At 34.2% G+C, this 26,320-nt stretch overlaps 1 protein-coding gene across 3 annotated transcripts in view; it reads right to left on the bottom strand.

Annotated features, from left to right (window-relative positions):
• The window catches only part of BBS9 (Bardet-Biedl syndrome 9), a 303,616-nt gene that overhangs the window by 221,252 nt on the left and 56,044 nt on the right, over window positions 1-26,320 (bottom strand). For all 3 annotated transcript variants that reach the window (XM_054059480.1, XM_054059482.1, XM_054059481.1), the window contains exons 10-19: window positions 26,009-26,190; window positions 22,578-22,654; window positions 20,230-20,283; window positions 18,768-18,870; window positions 17,694-17,798; window positions 15,589-15,603; window positions 11,758-11,898; window positions 9,461-9,556; window positions 4,578-4,750; window positions 2,321-2,473 (exon numbers count right to left, since the gene is read on the bottom strand). In XM_054059480.1, the coding sequence (XP_053915455.1) occupies window positions 2,321-2,473; window positions 4,578-4,750; window positions 9,461-9,556; window positions 11,758-11,898; window positions 15,589-15,603; window positions 17,694-17,798; window positions 18,768-18,870; window positions 20,230-20,283; window positions 22,578-22,654; window positions 26,009-26,190 (1,099 nt within the window). The remainder of the gene's footprint in view (window positions 1-2,320; window positions 2,474-4,577; window positions 4,751-9,460; window positions 9,557-11,757; window positions 11,899-15,588; window positions 15,604-17,693; window positions 17,799-18,767; window positions 18,871-20,229; window positions 20,284-22,577; window positions 22,655-26,008; window positions 26,191-26,320) is intronic.

Here is a 26,320-nt window from a genome sequence, read left to right as displayed (position 1 = left end):
TTTTAAAATTCAAACCAGTTCAGCAATTCATAACAATTTCCAGAAGGGCAAAGAAACTGTAAGAGTAAGTTTAAAATAGGTATGGATAAAACCTAGGCAATGAAAAGACATAAGTTGAATATTCACCAATATTTGATTTGTACATAAAGTTTCTGTGAAGAGCCTTTTAAATATCTGCTGTATAACTGTTCTGATGCAAGGAAATAAGGGAAACAATAGTTGGCACCTTTATATCCCTGTGGATTTGGAGAGGTTATATAATTACAGCTTCAATTTAAAAGTACCCTAAGCTATAATAGTTTTTCTATTAAGAATTTAACTCATATAGAGCCCAGGTCCTGGAGATTGTGGGTCAAAAAGAATAATAAAATCACAGTACTCATACTAACTGGAAACTCCTTCCTAGTCTAGATGAAAAGGTTTGGAATACGCTATAAAAACAAAACATCTGCAAAACTCCATGTAAAAAGTAACAAAACCTTCCTTTGTACGTAACAATTACTTTGGTGAAAAGTGAGGGGATAAAGCAATGCAAATTTTTCTTTTCACATTACAAAAATATTTAATATGAGGGAGGAGATAATTCTTAGACAACGGTAAAAGAATTTTTTTTTTCCTAACAGATTATTTTATTGCAGGATTTACCATATTTTTTTACTACAAAACCCCTTAAAATTTCTACAGTACTTATTCAGAGTTCAAACCAAATTCCACTGAAAAAAATAAGTCATTCCACTATGAGTCTGCAGGGTATGGATCATCATTCTTCACTGAATGTATTCTGCATTAGAAAAACAACTAACACAACCACGGTGCTCAAAATAGGCAACTGTTGAAAAGGAAAAATAGAGACAATTTGTTTTAACAATTCTCCTGAAAAGCAGTATTCTCAGAAGAACAATCATATTAATCCCAATGTCAATAAGGCTACACACTTAAAAGTTTTCGGAGTGAGACTTTATACTATCCATATCCATCTGGCCTCATTATTCCTTTACTGAAAACACATTTATCATCTTCTGAATACTTAGATACACTTGCTCAAACAAAGACAGAACAGTATACTAAATTAAAGAAAACAATGTCTTTTTTAATATAGGACGTGCATCATTGAGCAATTTCATTTCATCCACATACCAAAGAGACAATATTAAATCCTACCACACCTCTTACTTTCAAAGCAACACATGCAGCATTGAGGTCTCTACAGCAATTACTATTCTACTACACTTTTGTTTGTACTAGCAATAACAATATTTCTTTGCTGCAAGGGGATTCACAGAACAAAAAAAAATGACAAATGAAATCTACCACAAAAAATGTAGGCTTTCCTAAAACAAAGTTTTAACGAATGTGGAAAAAAATCTAAGTAATCTTTTAAAATGAGAAATCTTTTCCTCATTTTCCTTCCAACTACACAAATTCTAAATAAAAGTTGTTTACAATAGTAATTGTTAAGAAAAGCACATATTAAATTTTGGGTTGAAGGACCTATACAATAAGCTTCTGCAATATGCATCTATTTCAACTACCATATTTTTGTCATATTCACAGAACTCATCTTTTAATTCAATTGCATAAGAAAACTGCCAAACGCATCCTGGTTGCTTTTAACCTGAAAGGCAACAGTTCTAGACAGCAAAAGCAGACTCAAGAGACTCACTTTTGTTTATCTTTAGTGCTATTTATTCATGTCCTTTAAACATGTTAAAGAATCACCCATCTATCACAACAACATGTAGTATTTCTTAAAGTAAACAAAAAACCTACACTTTCAAACTTGTACCATCTTATAGTTAACTCGTTTTATTCCTTGTGTACTTCCAGCATGGCAATAGTTTAGGAATGACTTTTTTGTTTTTTTAGAACATTGTTCTTCTACAGCTATCACATTCTGAAATGATTAGAACATAAAATCCGCACAAGGAAGGACATGGTCAGCCTCAGACAATTTTGTTGTGAATGTTAGACCAGCCAAACCATTCCACCAGTTTACAGTGTACCATAAAATATTTACACAAGCTATGAACTATAAAATATTTTCACATGAACTATAAAATATTTACACTATCAACATCAGTTAGGAAAGAATGATGTGCTGTCAAGATGGTGTGACCCAGGAGTAAAGATTTTGTGGTCACAGATTAAATAAAACTATTGCAAATCATCTGGAAAGTTACAGGGAATATTAGGTTAAACAAATTACTGCTTCCTGGTCTCTTGGATGGTAAATGTAACCAGGAAAGCATAGCTTATATGATTTAAGCTAAGTTTTACCAACAACATAAAGAAAGTTTAGGCTTAATCAAACTGTACTGACCTCTCTGAATGTTCCTTCTAGCAAAGTGTCCAGATGTTGAAGAGGAGCAGGAGTTTTGTCTTTGAATCGTGTCAGCAGTCGCCGCTCAATAGCTCGAAACTGTACAGCCCTTTCAGATAACAGCTCCTGAAATTTTTCAGCATTCAAACGTAGCTGCAATTTAAGGGTTTTCAACAATTGAGATTAAGGATCACATACATCATGTATGCACATTCAAAAATTAAATGGGAGAATGACAGTAGAATTTTAGGGAGAGCGTATATTATTCAAATATGATCATGTCGTTTATACCAGTTTCATATTTCACACTCCTCGTGAAGCTTACTGACATTTTCAAGAATTTTCATTTGATTTGAAATCAAAACTAACTGTCAGCAGCGACAATGATCTGTGAAAATGCTTAAATATCTCATCAAGAAGCCTAATAACAAGGGAGAAATTTTACCATCAGGTTTTCAAGACTTCTTTGTGGTTTGGTGTGCTGCTTATGATATATACATACAGTGTACTGTACTGACTTGAGACTCATTGTAGAAGAAAGCAGATGATTATTCCTTAAGCATGAACAGAAGTTTTAAATCCTGCACTGTTTGAATGATTGTCTTTTTCTGAGGGTTTTTCCTTTTATACATACTGACCAGTTATAGCAACAAACTTTCTTGAAATGTTCACAAAACTTTTAGCAACATTGTACATCAAATGCCCAGATAATAAGAATTCTTATTTTATCTTTTGATCACCTTACCATTTTCCAGCAAATGCCTCTAAAAGAAATCACTAAATATAGGTGAGTATTTCAAAAAGCTGGGACTCCTCTGTACAGCTGACACGCTGTAATTAGCAGAAGTTAATAAGAACAGACATTAGGACACACAGCTTTGCAGATGTGATCATTATGACACACATGCCTTTTAAAGTGCTCCAAAATATGGAGAAAGTGTTTCCTAAATTTTTTTTAAAAAGATTATATTTAAAAATAAGCAAACATACCATTTTGTCAGTACATGATTATGAAGGACAGTCCACGAGAATTATGAGAAACACTGTGGAGCTTTTCTAGTAGTAGGAGGAAAAAAAAATGACATCTCAGGTAATATTCTCCCAAGCTTGCCAAAAAGTGTGTGATGAAACTAACAAGGATGGGAGAATTAAGATCCCCTTGACAGATCATTTGTTCCTTTTAAGACGACATAATTATAGTAAAATTTCAGGAACTTAAAAATACCCAGCTGCAACATAGTTAGAGTCTAAATTAGCATTACAGCAATCACATCTATATTTCAAATATCAATGCATTTAGGCTTGTGGCACAATCTAATAAAGCCTATGTCCAAGATATTTCCAGAATACCAGTCACTGAAAGAACCCGAAACTTTTCTAATTTCAAATTAGTTTAACTACTCAGGAGCTCGAGAAATAGATCCAAATCTAGGCTGACGTCCTAAAAAATCCATGTGATTATGGCACCAACTCACAGAAAAATCGGCAGCATGGAGGAACATCCAACAGCTTTTCTCACTTACATACCTATGTTGCTTTGTTTGCCCGTTAGAGGAGTTTAACAGAAAATTTCAAATAGCTACTCTCTTTTTTTACTTGAAAGATAGGGGGAGGGAATGCCTATATTATATTTTATTAGCTATTTCTACAAGCTAGCTAAACTCTTGGAGATTTTTTACAGTTGTCTGCATGACCAACCTGAAAAAAGTAATTGCCTGTATTTTTTATCTGCTCTGGTAAACATCCTTGAGCCTCCAATGTTACTTCTACAAGGCCAGTCATTTTTTTAATACCTGAAGGGACTTCTTACACAATTATCAGGATGATTCAAGGGGAAAAAAGTGCTCATGGCTTCATTATTACAGAAGCGTAAAGCAGCCTATAACCAAGGCCAAATTTTGGAAACAATTTTACAATTAACATGATGTTAGTGAATGAAGAAGCCACGTCTTCTGCACAGGTAGTAAGCAGAAGGGCAAATACTAGTACCATCATCTGTGTCATTTGCAGGCTACACACTAGCTCCTTGTGCTCTGCTAATCACAAGGGCTGTTTCAGAGGCAAGGCATACTCTACATGTTAAAAACTAAATGATTACATTTTTTCAGTACCCATTTAGATGCCACTTTCTGTTTTCTGAAAGTTAAACATCTGTAATAACTATAGTCATTGTATAATCTGATTAATCATAGTACTAACATCCAAACAGTTTTTTTAATTAGCAGAACATTAACAACTCACACAGTATGCAATATACCTCAAAATGTCGATCAATTAGTTCAAAATATTCTTGCAGGGGAATTGAACCAGAAAAGGTACATGCAAAATCTTTGCAGTTTTGCTTCTTGAAATGTTCTTCGAGTCGAAGCGTGAGCTCTTTCGTTATCAGCCAAAGGTCTTCTAACTGATCACTCTGGATCCTATATCGTTCTTTGAAAACAAGAACAAAAACAAGACTAATAAACACACATAAGCCACATACATCATACAACATAGTTCAGGTAATACACAAATTTAACTTGCTGACTGTATCCAAAGTCTATACGAGATTTTTGTAAGAGATACATGTCACTAGCGTTAAAGAAATACTTGTATTTTATTTATATCTGTCCTAAATACTCTTTCTTTTATTCTACCTTTACAGGCAGTTTTGTAGCACAATACGAAAGTATTTACTGCTTCGGGACTACTTACTTCAGAATATGAGCCTGTTCACGAAGAACAAAAAGCTATGAAGAACTATCATAATAAACAAGCAAGATAATTACTGTATGATATCAAGTTCTTAACAACAGGCTGTCTGCAATGCTCTGCCATAGCTCAACCTTAGTAAACTCTTCTGAAAGCTGAAGGCAGAATCAGGCTCAATTCACTTTGGACCATGACAGAAGTATAGCATCCTAAGCAACTGGTAACAGTAGTAACAAACCAACTCCAATCCACCTGAAATCATGAACGTCCGCTGGAAATTATTATTGAGTTCTTAGATATTACACTCCATACAATTTTTATTACAACTGGACTTCCTAAGGTATCTTCTAGTAGGTAAAATATTGCTCTAGTCATAGAAACAATATTCAGTTTTGATAGTGCTGTTCTTCACTCTAGATACAGTTAATATCATTAAAAGGTGATTTTTATCCATCTACACACTATGGCTTTGTAAAAAAAAAAAAAGGCTTAGTGCAGAAATGAGTGTGTCAATATGAAAAAAAAACAGTGAAAAAGCAGTGAAAAAAAAAACAGATTCTCTTAGCTAGTGTTACCTGTCCCAGCAAATATGTTTCTTATCATATTGTGGTGAATTTCAAATTATCAAGATAGTTGGATGAATTTTTATTTGTTGCTTCTAGTCCACATTGGTACAATCCTCTCTTTGGTTTCCAGAAAATCAGACTTAACTAAATGTTGACAGGAAATTATTGTGGAAATTCATAGTAGCATTTTAATTTTTTTTTTCCAGACAAACAGTATCAAACAACAGTTCTTTATTTCTTTTCACTACTCATCTACCAATAGCATATCCAAAAGAATAGCTAGAAATGCAGCTATGAGGAAAAAAGATTTGCTGGAGTTTGATACAAAATAGTTCTTTTTTCCACTTGTTAACAAGGTTCACAGTAAATCAAATTAACTAGAATTCTTTAGAACTTGAATGTACTTATTCAAAATTTTCTCAACATTAGTAATTCAAGATTGTTTGACATTACCACTGGCAGCATTCCCAGGATACGTATTTCAATGAATAGAGAATGACAAATTCTGTTTACAGTGTAACAGGAAAGAGGCAAGTTTTATTTAAAAACATGCCTGTTAAAGAAAAGAACACCATCTGCTAAAGATAACATTCAACCTAATATCCATTTTTTAAACATTCACAATGTAATGGCTGGAGTTAGTTGCAAGTATCATCATGGCTCGCCTTAAGTGATTTTTCCTTGAGGGAAATTAGCTCAGATGTTTTCAGGCCAAATCAACAGTCATTCCATTTATAATTGACATATCTAATACATTAATGTTTTAAAATGGATAAAACTAATTTCCTCCAAAATGCATATTTAGTTTCCATACATTGTTTGTTGGTCAATACAAACACAATCTAATTTTACCATTGCCTGAGTATAAAGCCTAACAGTCATTTGCTTTCCATGATCTTCCAGCTCTCAAAAATGATAAATTAGATTTAGAAACTGTATGAAACAGACAATATTTAGTTGTACTAAACACAAGTTTTAAAAAGAAACACAGTGAGAAAAAATATAAAATAACCGTCCTTCTGCTCATCCAGTGCTTTTATAATCGTTAACCAACTTGTGCTAGCTTTTTGTTAAAATAAGCTCTGTTACAGAAAATTACAACAGATATTCAGAAAATTCTCAAACAGAGAAGTAGAAGACTGAGGAGCACTACTAGGTTTACACAGGTTACAAAAGCTTTTAGCACTACAATAGGTTGTCCAACTAGCATAACCTGCATTAAGAATGGTTGCCCTGCCAGTAGGTTACCTGAAGAAAGTCTAGACGACTTAGTTCACTTCTCAGCTAGGAAACCCATATCAGCAAAAACCAGCCATAATTAGCAGTCAAATCTTCTTTACACTTTGATTAGATGGTTTAAAAAAAAAAAAATTAGCAAAAACAACTTAATCTGCCTGGCGCAAGCTTCTTTTTTATATGCATAAACTGTCAAAACGAACTTTAGGCTGCGCTTCTTTGCAGCAGTATTTTTGAAAGGCCAAAGTAACATCTTCAGTTACACCCTGTTTAAAATGGTTTAGCTAATAAAATTAGAAACAAATGTGTCATTCATGTTTACAGCTTCAGCAGCTAAATGCAACTGAACCTGGAGACTTCTATTCCTAAATGCAGTTCTTCCCATTCAGAACTTCAGGTTCATTTGATAAGGGATATGGAAAAAAAATGCCCTCTTCCATTGTTTGAGATTAACTTCTTTCATGGAAAACCAGAAACAAGGATTGATCAGTGACAACAAACTTCTTTACTTATCTGAAACACCACTAGTCACTATTTATCTACACATACAGTTTTCTTTTTGAAGAATATTTCCACAATTTCCACATTATGTTGCATAAGAACTTTTACTATAAAAGTATAAACTCAGTGTTAAACTACACAGCAGAAAAAGGACCTCTTAAATAATACATAATGCCATCTGCATTCATTAGTTCCATAAAAGATCAATCCAATTAAGCACAATCATTGGTAGAATTTCATTATACTAAAAAAAAAAGATTTTATATTATGGATAGTCTCTGTTCATAAGCATATTCTGAGTTATGCTTCAGTACCAGACCTTTTATGGATTTTTTGTGTTTAAAATAAGTTCTACTTAGGTAACATTTCAAATAAGCAACCTCGCCCTAAGAAATTCTGTAACCAATCCAATGCATGCAGTGGATGCTGGAAACAGTCTGCTAACATAGAAAGCGGCATCAAAAAACTCAATGTTTCCTAAAGTAAGGATTCCCAGACACAAGAAATGAGTGGTCACACTAAAAGAAACAGATATTTTGAATCTCCTTTGTAAAGTGAACTTCACAAGTAAAGCAGTGTGGGAAAGTTTATAGTAAGACTGCAAGCGTCATTCCTAGCCAGTGAATAAACAAACCTGAGAGGAAAAGCCAGAAGGGGTTGGGATGGAGGTATTAAAAGTTATAGCCTCACTGGAAGCTGAAATACATTCATTACACAGACCCAAATTTGTCCCTTACACAGCATCAGATTTATCAACTATGCAAAACCAAGTGCAAATGAAAGATCTGAACTGTAATCCAGAAAAAACAATTATTTATAAATCCTTTAAATTCCTTAGTTTTTAGAAACTATCATTGCACATCCAATTAGTTTAAACTCTTTAAGATCTACTATTTAAACAAATATTGAAAACAAACTAATAATAAACCAGCACACAAATACTGCATACACAAACCGATACAAATGGATATGAACCTTAGAAATGTACGGTGATTCTCGGTACAATGAAAGTTACAGTCCAGATGGTTTCTGTTTTTAACACATATGATTACATTAGAAAAAGGTATTAAATATTATCTCATAGCTCAGCGCTGACGCCACCAATATTTACATAACCCATCATGAATACTGATTTTTTAAAACAGTGAGGCAGATTATTTCTGTGACAAACGAATTTCACATCAACAAACTAGCTTCTGATTTCTCACTCAGAACAGTTGTCATAAAACATCCACACGGTGTTCCATTTGAACTCTGCAATGCGCAATAGGTACTCTAGTTTTTCAGTTTGTTAGTCTGCTGTGTTAAATGAAGATTTTGTGCTCTGCTGGCATGGAAAACGCTAAACACAATTGAACTGATTTGGTTCCAAGGCACATGCTAAGAAAGAGTTTGCAAGTTGAGTAGTTATAAAGGACGAGACCATTAACTCTCCAAAACAAAGGGAAGAAGTCTTTTTTAAAGAGCATAAGCTTACAGGTGGTTGCAACATGACTAAATCCACAAACTGCCCTATACAAGAGATGCTGGACCAGGTAACAGCGTATCTACACACATGTTCATACACTCCATAAATATAATAGGAAGGATAGTAAACCCATAATCCTATACTTAAAGATATACAGGCATCTAAAGATAGAGACAGGCATTTACTAAGGGGTCGTGAAGCAAGTAAGTAAAGACTGATGCCTAATTGAAGTCAAGGATTACTGAAAATCATTGGAGGATTAGAAACCTGCTTTTTAATCCCTTTCAAAAATTCCAGTAGATGACTACTTCCAAACACAGGTGTTGAAATACCTTTGAGAAGAAAAGATGGGTTTTTTCCATTATTACAATGAATGTATTAATTCAGGAATAAAAACATTGCTAAAAACTTGACAAAAATTCAATGTCTGCAGAGACTTTTCACTGTAGTATTCTATATTTTGAGCATGGTTTTTGTTTTGTTATAAAATTTTGTTCCCCCCCCCCCCCCCAACATAATTAGATACTTGACAGGGGATAAGAAACAGTTAACACTTTGAAACTCCTGTGTTAATTCTCACACAATGATTGTCCTTCTTTGTATGATCCACATTCTCATTTTGTACATAAATTAACTGACAATCAGTATTAATTTTACATTAATACCAATAGCACTTACGTGATGTTTTTGAAGCAAGAAGAGTGGTTTTTGAACCAGTTAAAAACTGAAATCCCAGAACATTTGCCTGGTCTTCCTCAGACGGATCAGCAAAGTCTGAAAGAGAAAGATAAATACAGTTTTCTGTAATTTGACACAATTTCTAAAATACAACAAACCTCTGGCCACATCTGGGACCATATCAATGTTTGCACAACTCATTTGGGAGAGGCAATTTCAATGAGACTGCTCCCCTTCTTAGGGTTCAGAAGTAAAGAACATCAGCAGCAGTTTGGTACACCCTCCCTTTATTCTCAGGTGGAAGCTGAACCACACACTTGTTCTTCCTCAGCCTGGAAAGAAGAGGTAGATTTCTCAGAGGTTCAGTCTGTACCATCTAACAAGAACTGTGATTAGTATACAACTCAAAGACTATTGCTTCTTACCGGATCCAGGGTCATCTTTAATTCAGACACTTATGCAAAAGTTATGCGGATTTATAACGAAAGTGTTTAAGTGCACCCTCTTTTCAGCTTTGAGCACAGAGCACAGCAAACACCTAGCTTGCTAAAACTAGCTACCCTGCGAAGCCCATGCATGCCCACCTTTCTCTTCATTCTACGTAGCCGATTATACCAGATTAAAAGCTCAATTTTAGAGTACCATATTTTAAAAATTACTTCATGTCATCTCTTCTCCCAACATTCCCCTAAAAACAAAACAAAACAGCGTAGAAGAGATACTATTTTTATTGAGTACACCAAGAATCCGAAGTTTCTTCAACAAACCACATCATAAACTGCATACTTTCCCAGTCTTCATCACTGAAAAGGGGATGAAAAGGAATCAGAAGACATTACAATGCCTTCTTCTGGAACATATCAGGCCTATGCTTTCTGTTATATTTTCAATGGTACATCCCTAGGAAAAAATAAAATACAATGCTCAATTTTGAAAGTGTTAGCACTTAGCCATGACGGAAGCCTATGATTAAAACCCAAAAATACAGACCTGTGAAAAAAGTTTCTCTGTGTCAAGTATTACACAGTACATCCATTTGTGAGAAAAGGTGTACTTATCCTCAAAGTGAAGAAAACTACACTACCAAAAAACCTCAATCATGTGTACTCCACTGCTGTCAAACAAAAGTAGTACATAAGCTTCTCAAAAAAAGATGAAACTCCACCTTAAAAAATATCATATTAAAGTTCTTGGCCCATAAAGCTCTCAGAAAACTGTTCCAGAACCTTAGCCTTCTGACATTCAGAAACTTAATCATTGCCAGATTCAACTTATTCACAATCACTTTACAAGCTCTGTTTACTCATTTCTTCTTGTGCTAATATGATCATCTAGATCCATGATAGAGTCACAAAATATTTACTGAAGACAAATGTATTCCCTTCTTTTTCCCTGTGTTTTATAAAGCTAAATGAGTCACTTTCTTTTAATCCTCCTCCTCAAATCCCTAGATAATGTTCATTGCCTTTTTCTACACTTTTGAGTTTGAATCAATTTTTATTTAATATCAGCAACCAGCACGCAGCGTGCCAGTGCATAGTAACATGATATGAGTTTCCTGCATGGAAACATTCTGTCTAATGCATTCTCAGTTCTTATTTGTTTGGTCATGATTGTATCACGTCGTACCACACAGTATTCATGCAGTAACTTCCACCTCCTCTACTTCTGCCAAATTATGAGCACATTATTACAGCAGAAATTATTTTCATAATATTACACTTCATAATATTCTATTTAATTCTTCTTTTTCCAGTCCTAAATGGCACCTAATTCCTCCTCCACACTATTTTAATATTCTCCTGAATATAAAGAGTAGCTTAGGTTTGTGTATCGGAAAATATTGCTAAGTAAATGTCTTCTTTTTGGTCCAAGAAGGCTAATGAAACTATTAAATAAGATCAGCTCCAGACTGATATCAAGAACTCCACAAATCTTCTTCCAGAGCAACTATACCCCTTTACATACAATGTTTAGCCCTTTTCCTTTGCCCTGCTTATTTTTATTTTTTTTAAATGAATGCCCACATTTTCCCCATTTTACCACCACTGACGTAATTTTATGTAAAATGATACATAGAAATTAGATCTGTATCATGCCCTCTGTGTAAAGAAAGGTTTTACGAGAGACGGTTATACTAGCTCAGGTGGATTATTATCGAAATATTACATTATCGTTTCTTTCAAAATATACATTTGAAACATTCTAACATTAGCTTTGTTAATTAACATGTTACTTCACACAGTCAAACAATGTGTTCCCAGCACATTTTCTGTTCTAGACATTTAAAAACCTACCTGGAAAAATGGTGAGAAAACTGACAGGAGGTTTATTGGTATCAATAGTTAGCTTGTGGTTTGCTGCTTTTGAAGGTTGAGCTGGAAAGCAAATTAACCGCAAAGGCAGCCTGAAGTTACACTGTGCAACTTTTGGTATCCCTAGAACGAAAGAACACAATCACCTTTCATATCCATATACTGAATACAATATTCTTTATACTGATGTCCTCAAAGACGTATAGAAAGATATTTTTAACGTGATTAAGGAATGTGTTAAAACTATTTAAAATTATCAAGTTTTGTTAAATTTTCCACCTAAAAATATCAATACTTTCAATTACCTTTTCAAGTGAATGGGAAAGCACAAGTTATTAGCCAAACCCACTGCACACCTGTATTTATACATATTAACATGCACTGAAGATGAATATTTTATTTAATGCTCTAAACAAGAAATTCTACTATAACATAGATGACAGTGGCACGATTACCTCTGATGTTTCAAATACAAAATTGAGGCGTGTATGTTTTCTTCAGGATTACCACAAACCAAAATCTTTTCAAGAACACAAGCACTCTTTCTTTTTTCCCCACACTCTTAAATAAGAGTGCAACCTGCACATCATGTCAGAGGCTTCAAAAATTACACACTTAGTAGAGATTATTACCCAAATGTATACTAAATTCTATCTTTCAACTCATCACATCATAAGAGAACAGAACTGTAGAACAAACTGACTATGGACTTTGGTATGGGGATCTAATAGCATATGCAATTTTATCAGAACGGTGCAAAATAAAAGATGAAATTTTAACACTCTTTGGAAAACGTTTATTAGAACGTGACAAAAATTTACTCAAATAGAGATATTTTTTAAAATTGTTGGCATGTCAGAAACTACCCAGGATGTTCTATTTGAAACTCTTTTGGCATCAGCAGTCTTCCGTGTGCCCAGCTCCTACCTCCCTGACACTAAGTGATCAGCAACCTCATTGATGGTGCACAGCAGTACTAAACCAATCCTCTTGTACCCCAAAGCCACTCAAAACTAAACCCTTGCTCTTATGGGCAGCCAGATTATGCGGTTTCTGAAAAGAAATTTTTTGTGAAGCACTAACAGGGAACCTTGTTTTGTTTGTTTACAGACCTCACTACAGGCACCAACACTCATTGAGAAGTGTATTAATGTCTTAACAACTATCACTCGTTCTCTCTCAAATAACCCACAAAACTCAGACATTAACCCAAACACTCACCTCAGAAGAATTTAACAAAGTACATTTTTAGAGAGAATCAAGTAAGTTACAGTCATGGAGTATATGGATAAAGGAAAGTCATGAAACAGTTACACAGAAGTGTTCAGTCAGGTAAGCTTAGCAGTTCAGTATAAAAATAGATCTCAACCATTTAATAGTCACCCAAGCAAGACTTTTTGCTAACAATTTTGTTTGTTTGCTGCTTCATGGATCACCTGCAATGAAAAATTATTTCTAAGAGTCATCTCAAGGGAAACACGTTACTAAAAGGCTCAGATTCATCCCTCTGGTTGTCAGTTCATTAGCTCTTTTGGCTGGCTGATAATGCCTCCAAGTAACTACTGTGCAGCAGCTTGTAAAAAACCAAAATCAATGGAAAACAAGCCAAAAACTTTAGACAGGTCCTCAAAACAAGGATACCCCTGGGGACCAAGGGAAATTCCCGAAAAATACTTGACAAACCTATGACTTAAGAACGATTCACTCAGCTCCATCTTCATGATCTGGTGGGAAAATTATTTTCTTGATGACACCATAACACAGACATCTTACTACTGAACTTAAATATGGAGACTTATCAAGAGGAAAAAATTAGTGACAAAACTAGCCAAAAAGATTTTGAAATACTTTCATATTTAAAACAAGATGTTTTCCTTCTTGTTTCAAATCAGCTTTTCCCAGATAGTCTGCTCTTAGTCTGCCTCAAAATAAAAATAATTTTTCAGTATTTCAGACAAAGGTCAAATCAAAATTAAATCAAATAGTATCTGGCTTTGGGAGGGAAGATTTCTAGTTGATGAGTCCGAAACAGCTATATATGAGAAAACCAAAACACAAAGCTGCAACAAAATTTATCACTACAGTGAAAAAGTGTTTCTGGGAAATGCTTTCAGAATATTTCAGAATTTCAAATGGTAGTAAAGAAATACAAAGCAGTAGCAAAGTATAGGAGCCAGGACTTCCTCAAACTTTTGATTTTAAGTCTAGTAATACACCTCACTTCATCTAGAGTTGTGCTATATTGCACAATCCACAAATTTAGCACCGTAATAAAGAAAAAAAAAGTGAAAAAAATCAGATTCTCTTCTAATCTGAAATACAACCAAAATTTTGTAATATTATCTCATAAGTTACCACTATTTAAAGGCATACTATGTACTTACCTGATTAAAGTAATAGTTACATACACTGTAGTTATCATTTTACTTCCAAATTACTCATGCATTCATCTTAATTATATTTGAAATATAACATTGATGTACATGCTAAAAAAAAATTGAAGTTCAGATCTCTGTTTCAGTATGCTAAACATTCAGAGAATTCATGCTTTTTCTAGTATAGACAACCATGAATTTAACTAGTCCAGTGCACCTCATAGCAACCCAAATAAATGTTGTTCCAGATACTTCTACAAAGTAGAAGCATTGTGTTTTTATCTTTTGTAGAAATTTCTTAAAACAAAATCCAAATCTTCTATTAGAGTGCTAACCCTTCAAATTATAGACTTCATTTTAATATAGTTTATATAGCAGAAATCTGACACATGGTGACAGCTACTCTTGCCAAGAGCAGTATTTTATCGAGAAGGTTCAAGCATCTACTTCCTGTACTGCACCTCAAGGTCCCCTGAGATACCCAGAAACCAGAAAAGTGAGGGAACTATTAACACAGTTATCTATTTTTTTAACTTCACTTAGTATGCTGATAAGACCATAAGTATTGATAAACAAGACTCAAATATACATACGTTTATAAGCAAAACTTCTGTTTATAAAACCACAAAATTGAAAACAGTTAACCCTAAATCTATGACAAGCAACTTCTTCCCCCTCCCTAAACCACAATGGTTTTGTACTCGTCTATAGAAGTATTTTAGTAAGATATCTCCTACAAGAACTGTATCTTTTCCAAAGACACATTGCAAAATTACCCTTCTCCCTTTTCAGTCTACCGATACATAGCTAACCTTCCAGTCCTGTTTTTTCTTTTATTTGTGTCCTTTTGCAAGCATCGTATCTACCACAACCACAGCTAAGTTTCGTACTGCTAGCATTATCAGTTAGAAAGCAGTCTTTTAGCCTTGAATAGTGTTTCCAAAAGAAATCAGAAAGAAGAGATGTTAAATGACACCATTCCCAGAGCTAGTCAGTTCAAACAGCATAGCATTAGCTACAAATCCTTAATAGTTGTTTCAAAAAAATCTATAATTTAGCTGCCTAAGTTCTTCTGAAACTTAAAAAACATAGCTACAAATATGTTAAAAAAAAAACCATACGATTGTGCTTTACCTTTCCATTCTCAGTGCACAAAGGATTTAATATTTCACAAAATTCCTAGCTACATATGAGAAAGTGCAATATACTTCTCCAAGTAATGTCTTTACTACTTCCTTTTTTCCCCATGGGTAATTGTCTTCTTGTGTCTAAACCTCATTTACTCAAATAGTCACAACTCCATAGCATCAAACCAAGAATAATAAAGAACTTACAGAAATAATAGGTAAAATAACAGCTCCCTTCCAAATCTGCTTTGTTCAGCATAAGCTGTCACTCATTAAACCATTCAAACTCAGCATTTCTTCCGTTTACTCACCTTCGGGATTGAGCTCTACCATATATCCAGCAATGGGAAAAAAGCAGAAAAAAAAAAAAAAAAGAACACATAAGATGCTACTCAAATAATTAAAAAAGGAAATATAGTAATACATCTTAAAGAACTTAAACCACATCTGTTAAGTAGACAATACACAGGGACAAAAACAGACACAAGACCACATTCATCAATAGTGCAATCCCACCCAACTGAGTGACTCATTAACCTTCAGCTCTATGAACCCCAAAGATACACTGAAGTCTGATCTGGCCATAAATACAGATATCTTAAAAAACTACAGAGGAAAAAGTCTCTCTGCAGATAGAATGAAGTCACAAAGGCCCTTAATACTTGTTTACTAATATATTACACTAAAAGATTTGATTGCCTTGTACAAGCATCATTAGTATTTGTATGTAATTTAATGGAATTATGCCCTTCTAATAATTTAAATTAATATCAAAAAATTTAGCAAGATCTTGATCTTACAACTTTATTTATAAGTCTTCTAAATTCTACCATGAAAGGTAAGTTTCAAAATCTCTTCTATAATTCCCTTGTTCTGTTAGACATCATGTCTTCTGGGGATTTTTTTTTAATTGTATATAAACTATCAAACGTACTTAAGATACAAGATTTCTTAACTTCTCTAACCAAAAGGCTTGCAAAATCCAACCTAATATCTGAAAAAGAAGCATAAGTTTAACTAGTATCACCTGAAAGACATAATACATTCATTTGCCAGTAAGAAATACCCTTTAAGTTTGATACCTTGGTCTTGCAAAGCAAAACCACAGAAGCAAGACCAGAAAAAGACAAAGCAAGCTTACAAAATCAGATCCAAGATCCTCAAAAGTACATTATTTATACAGTTGTACCACAAAACCTGTCTAAAGCCACATCACCAAATTGGACACTTATGAAGGTACAACACATCATTCACAAGGAATAAGCAGTCAGAGTCACAGCGCAGAGGGACTGAAGCTGTATTAGCTGTTTCTGCAGGCTCTTAAGAAAGAGGGAGGAGCATTCTTTCCTCTCCCACCCTCTGCACATACCTGCAATCCTCGTCTAAAAAAAGTAAGATCAAGTTCTTTAAAAGTATGAGTTTCAGTTTTGTCTAGAAATATCACAGCCTAGACTACCATCATAATCACTATGTTTGAAGTGAAAAGTGAAGTAAATGCTTAAATAAGTGTCTACATAGGATAAGGTAACTCAAAACTACCACCCTTCTTCACAGAAGCCCTAACTCCATGTGCATTTCTTTGACACCAGACTACACCATGCCACCTTTCCCTTTATTGCTAGCACAGTTCTGTGTTTGCACATTGAACCAAAGCAGGAAATTTGGCTGAGAAATAACTGTTGATTGTATGAGCACAACCAGGGAGGAGGTGCAGGAGCAAAGCCAAGTAGTGAGAAGTGAAGAGCAGGCAGCTTAAACTGGTTAATGCTGCATTTAATTTAACTTGGAAGTCCTGACTAAATACAGTTTCTCAGTAGCCTGACACATTCACAAGGGTGTGTGTATAAAACTAAGCTAATCAGTCTTAAGTTACCAATAACAGGGTAAATTTACATATTCTATCACTAGGGTCCTTAGGGCATTATAAAACTGAACAACATACTGGTTCTAAACAGATAAACTATCCCAAAGGAATAGAAACTATGTTCAGCTTTTAAAAGGGAAGTGAGAAATAATAATTCTCAATGCTTATGCAAATCTCCTCCTCTTTGGGAGGCAGTGATTGTCACATTTGTTGGCAGCCCAGAAGGCTGTATAGTCATAGATATAATTAACTTCTCGCTCTAAGAGGTGGTCCCTTAAAGAGCAGAACTGAAGTAAATCGATAGGACAGGGTGGGAAAGCTCGTACAGCTGTTTCCCAAGCCATTAGCATATGATTTTACCTCCTTAAGACCAATTGTATAACTTAACAATGCTACATAAAATACTAACTAAAACAGAAGATTAGACTCTAATACACATTATTTTTTTAATTACTACTGCCTTCAATGTATTTCAAAAGAATATTTATAAGAAACATGTAAATAAAAAGACCTCAAAAAAGGCAAATCAATTTGAAACCTCCAGTGGCTTACCTGTTGCTATATCATATGAAACAAAACAATTTCCTTCCAATTCCGATGGAGAACAATTCCCCTTCATAAAGACAGACAGGACCACAGTTTCTGATGAATCTGGTTCTAAAAACAATACAAAATTAAATCAAGTAATAGGAGCATCCAAATGAAACCAACATACATTCTAGCAGTTTGAGAAATATTCAACTTAAATATGATAGCTCTTTCTATCAATTCATGTTTATCAAATCACTTGTTTTTTTCAAACGCTTTTTTAAAAAATCCATAACTTGTAAAAGGCAAACTAGACTTTCCACCCTATAACTACCTTGAAGTATAACCAAGAAAACAAATGACCACACTAAGCACAGAATATAAAAACAAATGCAGATTTGTGTTATGATTTTAGTATTTTACAAATCTATTAGCCTTTTTCTCCTGTCACATGTTGAGAAAACATACAAACTGTCCTTTGAGATGAGAGCAGCCTCAGTAAACCGGTTTCAACAGGGACCATTACTGTACATTTTGGAGCATAAAAAGTCTGCAGTCACAATTGAGGCAGCAAGATGCACTACCCTGGTCTTCAGCTTCATTTGATCTTCAAGGCAATTTTATCTGCTGCCTGATCAACAGAGTTGGAAAAAGGCTAGAATCACCAAACCACTGACGCTAAGCTAGAAGCACATGCTAGACTGTCCACAAGCAAACAAGCTCTCTGTCCCTGCTTTTAGCTCAGCACTGTCATTTCTACATAGATAGAATTTCCAGCAAAAGAAAACACCCCAGCAAAAGCACCACAGAACAACTGATTTATCTTTTTTTTTCTCCATCATGAATCTGCCACCCTGCCTCTTCTCACCTGCCATGCATCATATCATAATCAAGGAAGCAACTCCATTCCTTTCTACTTCATCTTCCTCCACCAAGCAGCATCCAGAAGCTGCAGAGTTCAGGCAAGGCAAACTTGTAATTGCTTTAACTGCAGTGTATCTGCAACAATGCACTCAGTAGAGGCTGGGCTATACCTTTCAAACATCCTCAGAAAAAGTAATATGATACCATAGCTGTAATGGTACTATAATAATTTACCTAAATCATCAAAGACGAACTGGTCGCAGGTCACTGCTAATGGAGCTTGTACACATACTGCCAGGTTTGGTTTCTGCGCAGTCACTTTGCTCTGTATTGTTATCTAAATCAAGCGATATACAGAAGTATTTAAAGGAGCAACAAATTAATCTATTTATAACAGAAAACAAACATAACCAGCAAAAACACAAAAACACACTTCAGAATTTGTAATCAAGAGAGCGACATTTAAAGTTAGTGGCAAACGCCATTTCAGTGCATTTCTCAATTATATTTGGCTTTCTTCTCCATATAGAAAGCCAAAGTAAAAAATCCTCTTATCCAGAAACTTCTGCGAAAAGTACCTAATTTTAGTAAAACTTTTCTGACAGGCCTGTCATTGGTGCAAAATTAAACCTAAAAATTAAGTTTTAATATTAAAAAGTGTCACAAATTCAGGAAGTTGCCTGCAGAATTTTTGGATACAACAACCACTGTTACAATAGCCAAGTAACACTCATTAGTAACATTATCCTCTTGTCAGAAAACATGTAAGATATAGATATATACTGGTTGCAGTTGTGCAATTCAAGAAAATATTTAATTTTAAAATTTTACCATAATTGTTCTCAGCTTGTCAAAAATCAGTGGTTAGGTTCAAATTAGTCTGACAGGAGTCACATGCAACTACAATGTACAATTATTTCTTAGTTTTATAAGAACCAATGTCTATATATTTAAGAGTTGAATCCATTAATTAAAAGGACTTTTCCATAAAGCACAATTAAATTAGAATGCAGACATATGAAGATCAGACAAATGAACTTACCCCTGAATGCATAATTCCCACATTTGCTATTTTTGTCTCATTAAAAGGTATAAGATGCATAAACAAGAAAACAGAATGCAGAATTATAAAGTCTCCCATGCTCATTTTAAATAGTGTTTGCCATTGGCCTTACAATAGCAAAAATGAGCAGATAAGGGAAAAAAATTGGGTGTTCCCAATACTGAAACAACTCTCACAGAGGTCTACAATGATGTTAAATTTCAGATCAAGTTTTCCTAGTGTTTTTTTCACTAGCAAAAGCTATGAAAGTCTTTTGACAAAAGAAAGTCTGGTTTTGTTTACTGGCAACTAAAAAGGCAGCTGAAGATAACAAAATTCACATTTTGAGTAACCAAATGTGTATTCTCTTCGAAAAGTGTTGGAAAAATTATTCTTATAATTCAAAAATAACTTCATTACATCCTAATAATGGTTTTGTGTTTGCTTCTCGATAAGCCTATAAAACAATAAAACTCCTATCACTTTCTGACTTCAGCAGAAGACTTGCTAGAAAGACACCTTGTTGTACTAAGGGAAAATAGACATAAGCAGATATTGAAGTTCAAACTTTACTTATTTTCATAAGGAATACCCAGAAAGTGACAAGTTTGTTAAAATTTACCACTATTCAAATGCTACTATCTGACACAGTACCTTTACTGTGACCGATGGTACTGCCTCTGCTTTTACCTCACTGTCAATGGCTTGCTGTGAAGAAAAAGAGAGATGAAAACAGAGTAAATTCAATATTACACATGAATGAGTGAGTACAATGAACACAGTATTACTTTCCTACCATCAACTTAGTAAACAGGGAATTAACAGTAAAGGACTTATCATTCCTATGACAGATTAAAATACACAAATTTCTCAGTTCCTTCTGAAAATGTAATGCCTCTGTTTGAAACTGCCTGCAAAAAGGATAGCAAAGGTTCACGAACGTTGTATTTATAAGGAACTAATGCACTCTGATGAATATATTAATATTTGAAACTGCTTTGTTTGGCATATTACTTTCCACTGTGTGTTTATTTAAATCGTGGTAATGCCTTCTGTTATTCAGTAGGGAAAGGTGACTTCTAATCTGCCAATATATTATATACACACCATAGTATATTCTGTAAAATTATCACATACTATCTTATAATGAGAAATAGATTTTCAACTTCAAAAGAAAATTATAGCAGTCATCTTGCTACTCCTGCTAATTTCTATTTCAACAGGCAATTCCATCTAATTCAAAAGTCATCTTGACCTTGCAGCCTATTTTAATATCTTACTTCATGCTTATATTTCATTTTGCAACAGGTCAATCCCTACAGTTTAAGAAAAAGTTCCCATTTGTTTAAACTACTCTATTTTAAAGAAACGCTTAACTTCTGCTATAATACCAAATTATCGACTTGAACTTATACTTTCTCATGATAAAAGAGAAATTTAAGAACAATCTAACGTCCTCAACCCACCCTCCCCTTCATCCCAACATGCCAGCATAAGGCCCGCCTCTGCAAAGCTCCTAATAAGTTAAGAAGTTGATAGGCTTTCTGGGCTCTAAAAAACAGGACTTTCATTTGTACATTGTGCATCTTTTTTAGTTCCTTTCATATTGGCTTGTCACGCCCACTGTCTCTAGCAACCAGTGGCTGATACTGAAGCAACAGCAGGGGTCCAAAGAGATTGATCCTTACCATATTCAGAAATCAGCTCGACTTCCTGGATAGGGGCCATACACAGGTGGGGATGTTAAATAACCAGAATGGTCCTCCACTTGCTAATCCAATCCACTTGAATACATTTAAACCCTCTTTACTTTCACCACAGACATCGCTACTTAAATCTTTTCAGAATTGCAGAAGTAGTATCTGCATGCCTGTAGGTTCCAAAAATCACTGCAGAAGCCCTAAAGTTGTTCCCACATTTGCGGTATTGATACTTCTCCATGAAGCATCTCCTCAGACTTTTCCTTTCCAGGTGGCTACTGAAGGAGCCCCCAGGAAGGCCCACCACACAGGAAACAAAGATATATGGACAGCCTTGGGAAATAAAGATTCAAGGCCACAGTTCATTTGATGTATTGAGTTACTTATGTATGAAACAGACCATTTGCACGTGGAAGGTTGAATGAATGAGCATAGCAGCATTAGAGCATTCCATGAACCTAACAGTTAAGTGATGTGAGCAGATTATCACAGCTAGCCAACACCATGTCACACTGTCCTTTTTTCCACAGACAAACGTTAGGACGCTAGCACCCATTATAAAGAGGTCCTTTTATCAACGAATAATAGTAGTAGAAGTAGCAGTAGCGATAGCAACAGTTGAAATAAGTATACTGGATATATACATAAAAGTATTAAAAAGCATCTCCTTGTGTATTTTTTAAACACTAAGTAGCCCTGAAAATCAGGTTTGCAGACATTAGTGGCCAGAAATTACTAATTACAAATGTTCTAGTGCAATGAGTACATTCTGAAATGTTAAAGTGAAAAGTTCTAAGAGACAGTATACACTTAATTTGAATTACTTTTTATAAACTACATATCTATACAAGATGAATAAACTAATTAGACTACAGCAACAGAGAATATTGAATGATGCTTTGCCAGAAGATTATTTCTTACAATGCATCTATAAGTGGTTCATATATTCTATCTTTAAAACATCCGCAGGGTGACACTTCTACTGTTCCCCCACAGAATTAACCATTTACCATTAAGAATTCTCACCACTACAAAGTTATTCTAGATCCAAAGTTCTCATTCACTTATGTTTGCTTAGCCAAGAATCCAAACATGCCCAGACAGAAGAGACTAAATAATTGTAATAATTCTGGTTAAAATCATTAACAATAGTGCACTTTAATTGATAGAAAACTGAGGGCTCTGCAGAAGTTCAGTCTCACAAATATGAATATGTAGTAATCGCTACCCATGATCAATCATTATTTCTTCAAGTATGAAACAATGTTTTCAAAGTAATTTCCTTTTTATATGGGTACATACAGATTCTGCATCCAAATCGGGTGAAACTTCTGCTGTGACAACTAGATCTCTGTGTTTTTCAGATCTCGGCAAAATATCTGAAAGAAAAAGTAAATCAGCTCTTCTTTTACAAACACAGAGCTACATTTCTAAGAATACAATTTCAACAGCACTGAGTTTCAAACTTACATCATTACATCTAATAGTGCAAAAGGAAAAAGGAAGAATGCATATAATTTTTGACCAGAGAAACTTCCTAATTTTAAATGATTTCTCCAGACAACCTAAACCTGGATCTCATCCTGGATTTCTGATATATCTATGAAAAAGGATTTAGCTTTAGATGCATTCCATAACAATATTTTACACCTACTATTCATGACGTTCAGAGACTACAATGAATTTTTAAACTTTTGTCATCATATGCATATATTAACATATCCATAATAAACAACATCTCCAAAATACACACATGTCTCATGGCACTTTCATCTAAATAATTTGGTAGTAAATGTTAGACACAGAAAGATTCTGTGTCTAATAATGTAAATTTGAAATACATTTTAGAAATTCTTCATAAGAAGGTATATGAAAGACTTATATACAGAACATTATATGGGGCTTGGCTACAATACATTACCTGATGATTTCCAGGACTATCAACGCACAAGGCAAAGAATGCTATGAATTCATTTAAATCCATGATATAAAACCATATGCAGATTCACAGATGTAAAAAAAGTTGTAAGGATTAAAAGTTAGGCACTTCAACAATACCATGAGGAATTACATAATCTTCTCTTAAGAGTCCAGAAGTCCAGCTCTAAGGCATTTGTATTTTTCTGAAAAGCATTTTTATTTTTAAATACTAAAAGCAACAGAAAAAGAAAAACCCGCAAAAGAAATGTATAGTTCCTAAAGTAACTAATAGTAAAGACTTAATGTAAAGGGGAAATTAGCATATTAATTGAATAATTGAGAGCATGAGCACATTGAGAAAGCTCCAAGAATTTTACTACCCACAGGGTCCTGAAAATGACCCAGAACTAGTAGGCAGCACATTACCTCCTTCTAACAAGAAGGTCAATGGAAAAGATTTTGTTGAGGACAAAAAAATAAGTCTGTATTTTCTTGTGCTCAGAGAAAAATGCTTCCCCTTACTACAAGGAAAAAAAGTAAAATCAAAACATGTTCCTCCAACACCACCTACCAAAGAAGCCCAGGCCTGTTTCATACTGCTACAATCGCACTCAACTGGTTCTGCCAATTACACACAACTCAACACGATCCATTCCACCCACACAGATAGAAAAATATCTTCCCGTTTCATCCCTTCTTAGCCATTTCTCTTCAGGTTGCTTCTTCAAGCAAACTATGATGCAACTTCTGTCATACAGTCATTTTTCCATTACAAACAGGACAGAGAGGACAACTAAAGTTTATATATGTATCAGCTTTTTGTATTAAACAGAGCCAAAACACCTATGTTTAATCACTTATTTCATCCAGACTGATGCAAGTAATATTAAATTTAAGTTAGTAATTTAAGTTAACAGTTAAGATTTTAAAATATTTCATCAGTTTATAATGTAAATCCTTATTCTTCAAAATGTATAAAACAGCTTAATTCAACAGTTTAATGGTCAGCACTGGACAGAAATACAAGACATTTATGGAAATAACTACTCTGAGGGGTTTTTTATATGATGACCTAATTCTAAATACCGTCCACGTTTGGAAGTCAAAATGAAACAAAGTATTTCCATGTAAGGGTAGATATTTTCAAAACAGCACAAGCTACTACTGCACAAAGGTGAATCCAAAAGACAGAAAAGTCAATGGCTCATTTTAAAGATCAGGTTTAGGAGTAACTTAATGGTCACCAACGTTCAGAAGTGTTTTGTATTCAACCAGCCATGATTAGCAGTTCTCTTAAGACTTAGCTAAAGTTCAAAAAAAAAAAAAGGCAAAATTAAACAGAGCCAAAATATCCAGAACTAAAAGGCATTCTTCTTAAGTAAAATGTTTTGTTGTAAAAAAAGGTTTTCTCACAAGCTTTACATCCACTTAGAGCCAAAGACATCAATAAAGTATCTCTCCAGAATAAAAAGAGCATTCACGAAAACTCATCTGAAGACACCACAGCAGCACCTTAGATTACATTAGAAAGACTGAGGAAGAAAAAAAATAAGAGGAAGAGAGAATGGGAAAAGATCAACAATAATCATAGTGAACTTGTCAATCATACCATTGCAGTTATTACAGAAGTTATAAAGGACAGCTATGCTTACATTCTCTCTCTCTAGATCTTCCACACAATGAATTAAAGTTAATTAAAAAAAAAAAAACAACCATTTTTTCTTTCCTTTGGTTATGATAGCCAGACAAAACTGCCAAATACTTATAAAGAAGGGCTATAGTAAAAATCAATGGAATTTACACATATTTATATGCTTAAACAACCAATTACTGGATTTGTGAAATTAAAAAAATGATTGTCATCTATCACAATAATAGACAAAGTCACATGCAATTACAAAACAGAAATCTTTCCCGTGTAGAATCATGCTTACAAATGCAGACAAATAATTTCTTTATTTCCAGATATTTCAAGTGTGAGCTTTTTTTTTTCATACAGAATGCTACAACTATTACTTTAATGGATTTTAAGAACATGCTGGCTATTGGTTGTTTCTGTTTGTCAAAGATTTTTACGTGGCCTCCTGTAAAATCACACGCTTCCAATTCCCTGTGCAAGTTAGACACTGTTTTAAAACACAAGCTCGAAGTATCTCTGTAGGAAAAATGTGCCCTTACTTGAACAAAATTAATGCAAGTTATTAGCAATGTGCATAAATATTAGGTTTTTTTAACATGATCAGTTATTAGGGTTTTGATATCTCTCACTATGTTCTTGAAATACAATTGCTTTTGAAAGCAGTTAAAGCAACAGAAAAGTTGCATTTATAATAATCATTCTTTATTAACTGCATGACTTAAAAAGCTGCTTGTAACAATAAAAACAGAATTCAGCAATACTTTTGCCCCTTCTGAATTCTAAGTATATCAGACTATTGCTGTGAAATTCCTTAAGCCTCCTTGCCTTTGGGTAGTACATGAACTGTCGTTTTTTTTCCTCTGGATCCTCGCACCAGTGAGAATTATCTGCAACCTGACATAAATATATTGGAAATTCCAAGAGGCATTTTGTCAATACAAAGACCCTGTATCCGAGGGCTTTACAATTTAGTACTTCGTGTGTACTATTTGTTTATTAAACCCTAAACTTTATTAAACCCTAAACTTTATTAAACCCTAAACTTTATTTAATATTACATTTCCTACAGAAATGTAATTACAGGTAAAGTATGAAAACAAAACAAAATATTTTAAACTGCTCAAAGGAAAGTTAGTTAAAAATATGCACAACTACAGAAGAGGGAGATGTATACCTTGTGTTGTTGTGGCTTCTCTGATGATTTTCTGAAGCTTTTTCATTTCAGCATCATACTCTTCATAGTTTACTTCCCTAGATTCAACCCTAGGAGCCTGGAAGACTGAAGGATCAGTTCCAAGGTAGGAACACTGAAGATGCCCATCATCACTTAGAGTGACTATAACACCCTGCAAGTCTCTGCATAAAAAAAATTAAAGCTCATTAAGAAATAGAGAAGATTCACAGAAAAAATAGCATTCAACTTTATGCTGCTTCTACTGTTCCATCTACAAAAACAGTAGAACTTCGTGGGTTTAATGAGATTCTT

The sequence above is a fragment of the Cuculus canorus genome, chromosome 2, assembly GCF_017976375.1.
Source record: "Cuculus canorus isolate bCucCan1 chromosome 2, bCucCan1.pri, whole genome shotgun sequence".
In the NCBI taxonomy this organism is placed as follows: Eukaryota; Metazoa; Chordata; class Aves; order Cuculiformes; family Cuculidae; genus Cuculus; species Cuculus canorus.
Note: the sequence above shows the minus strand (reverse complement) of the source record. Positions and strands in the feature narration are given on the sequence as shown.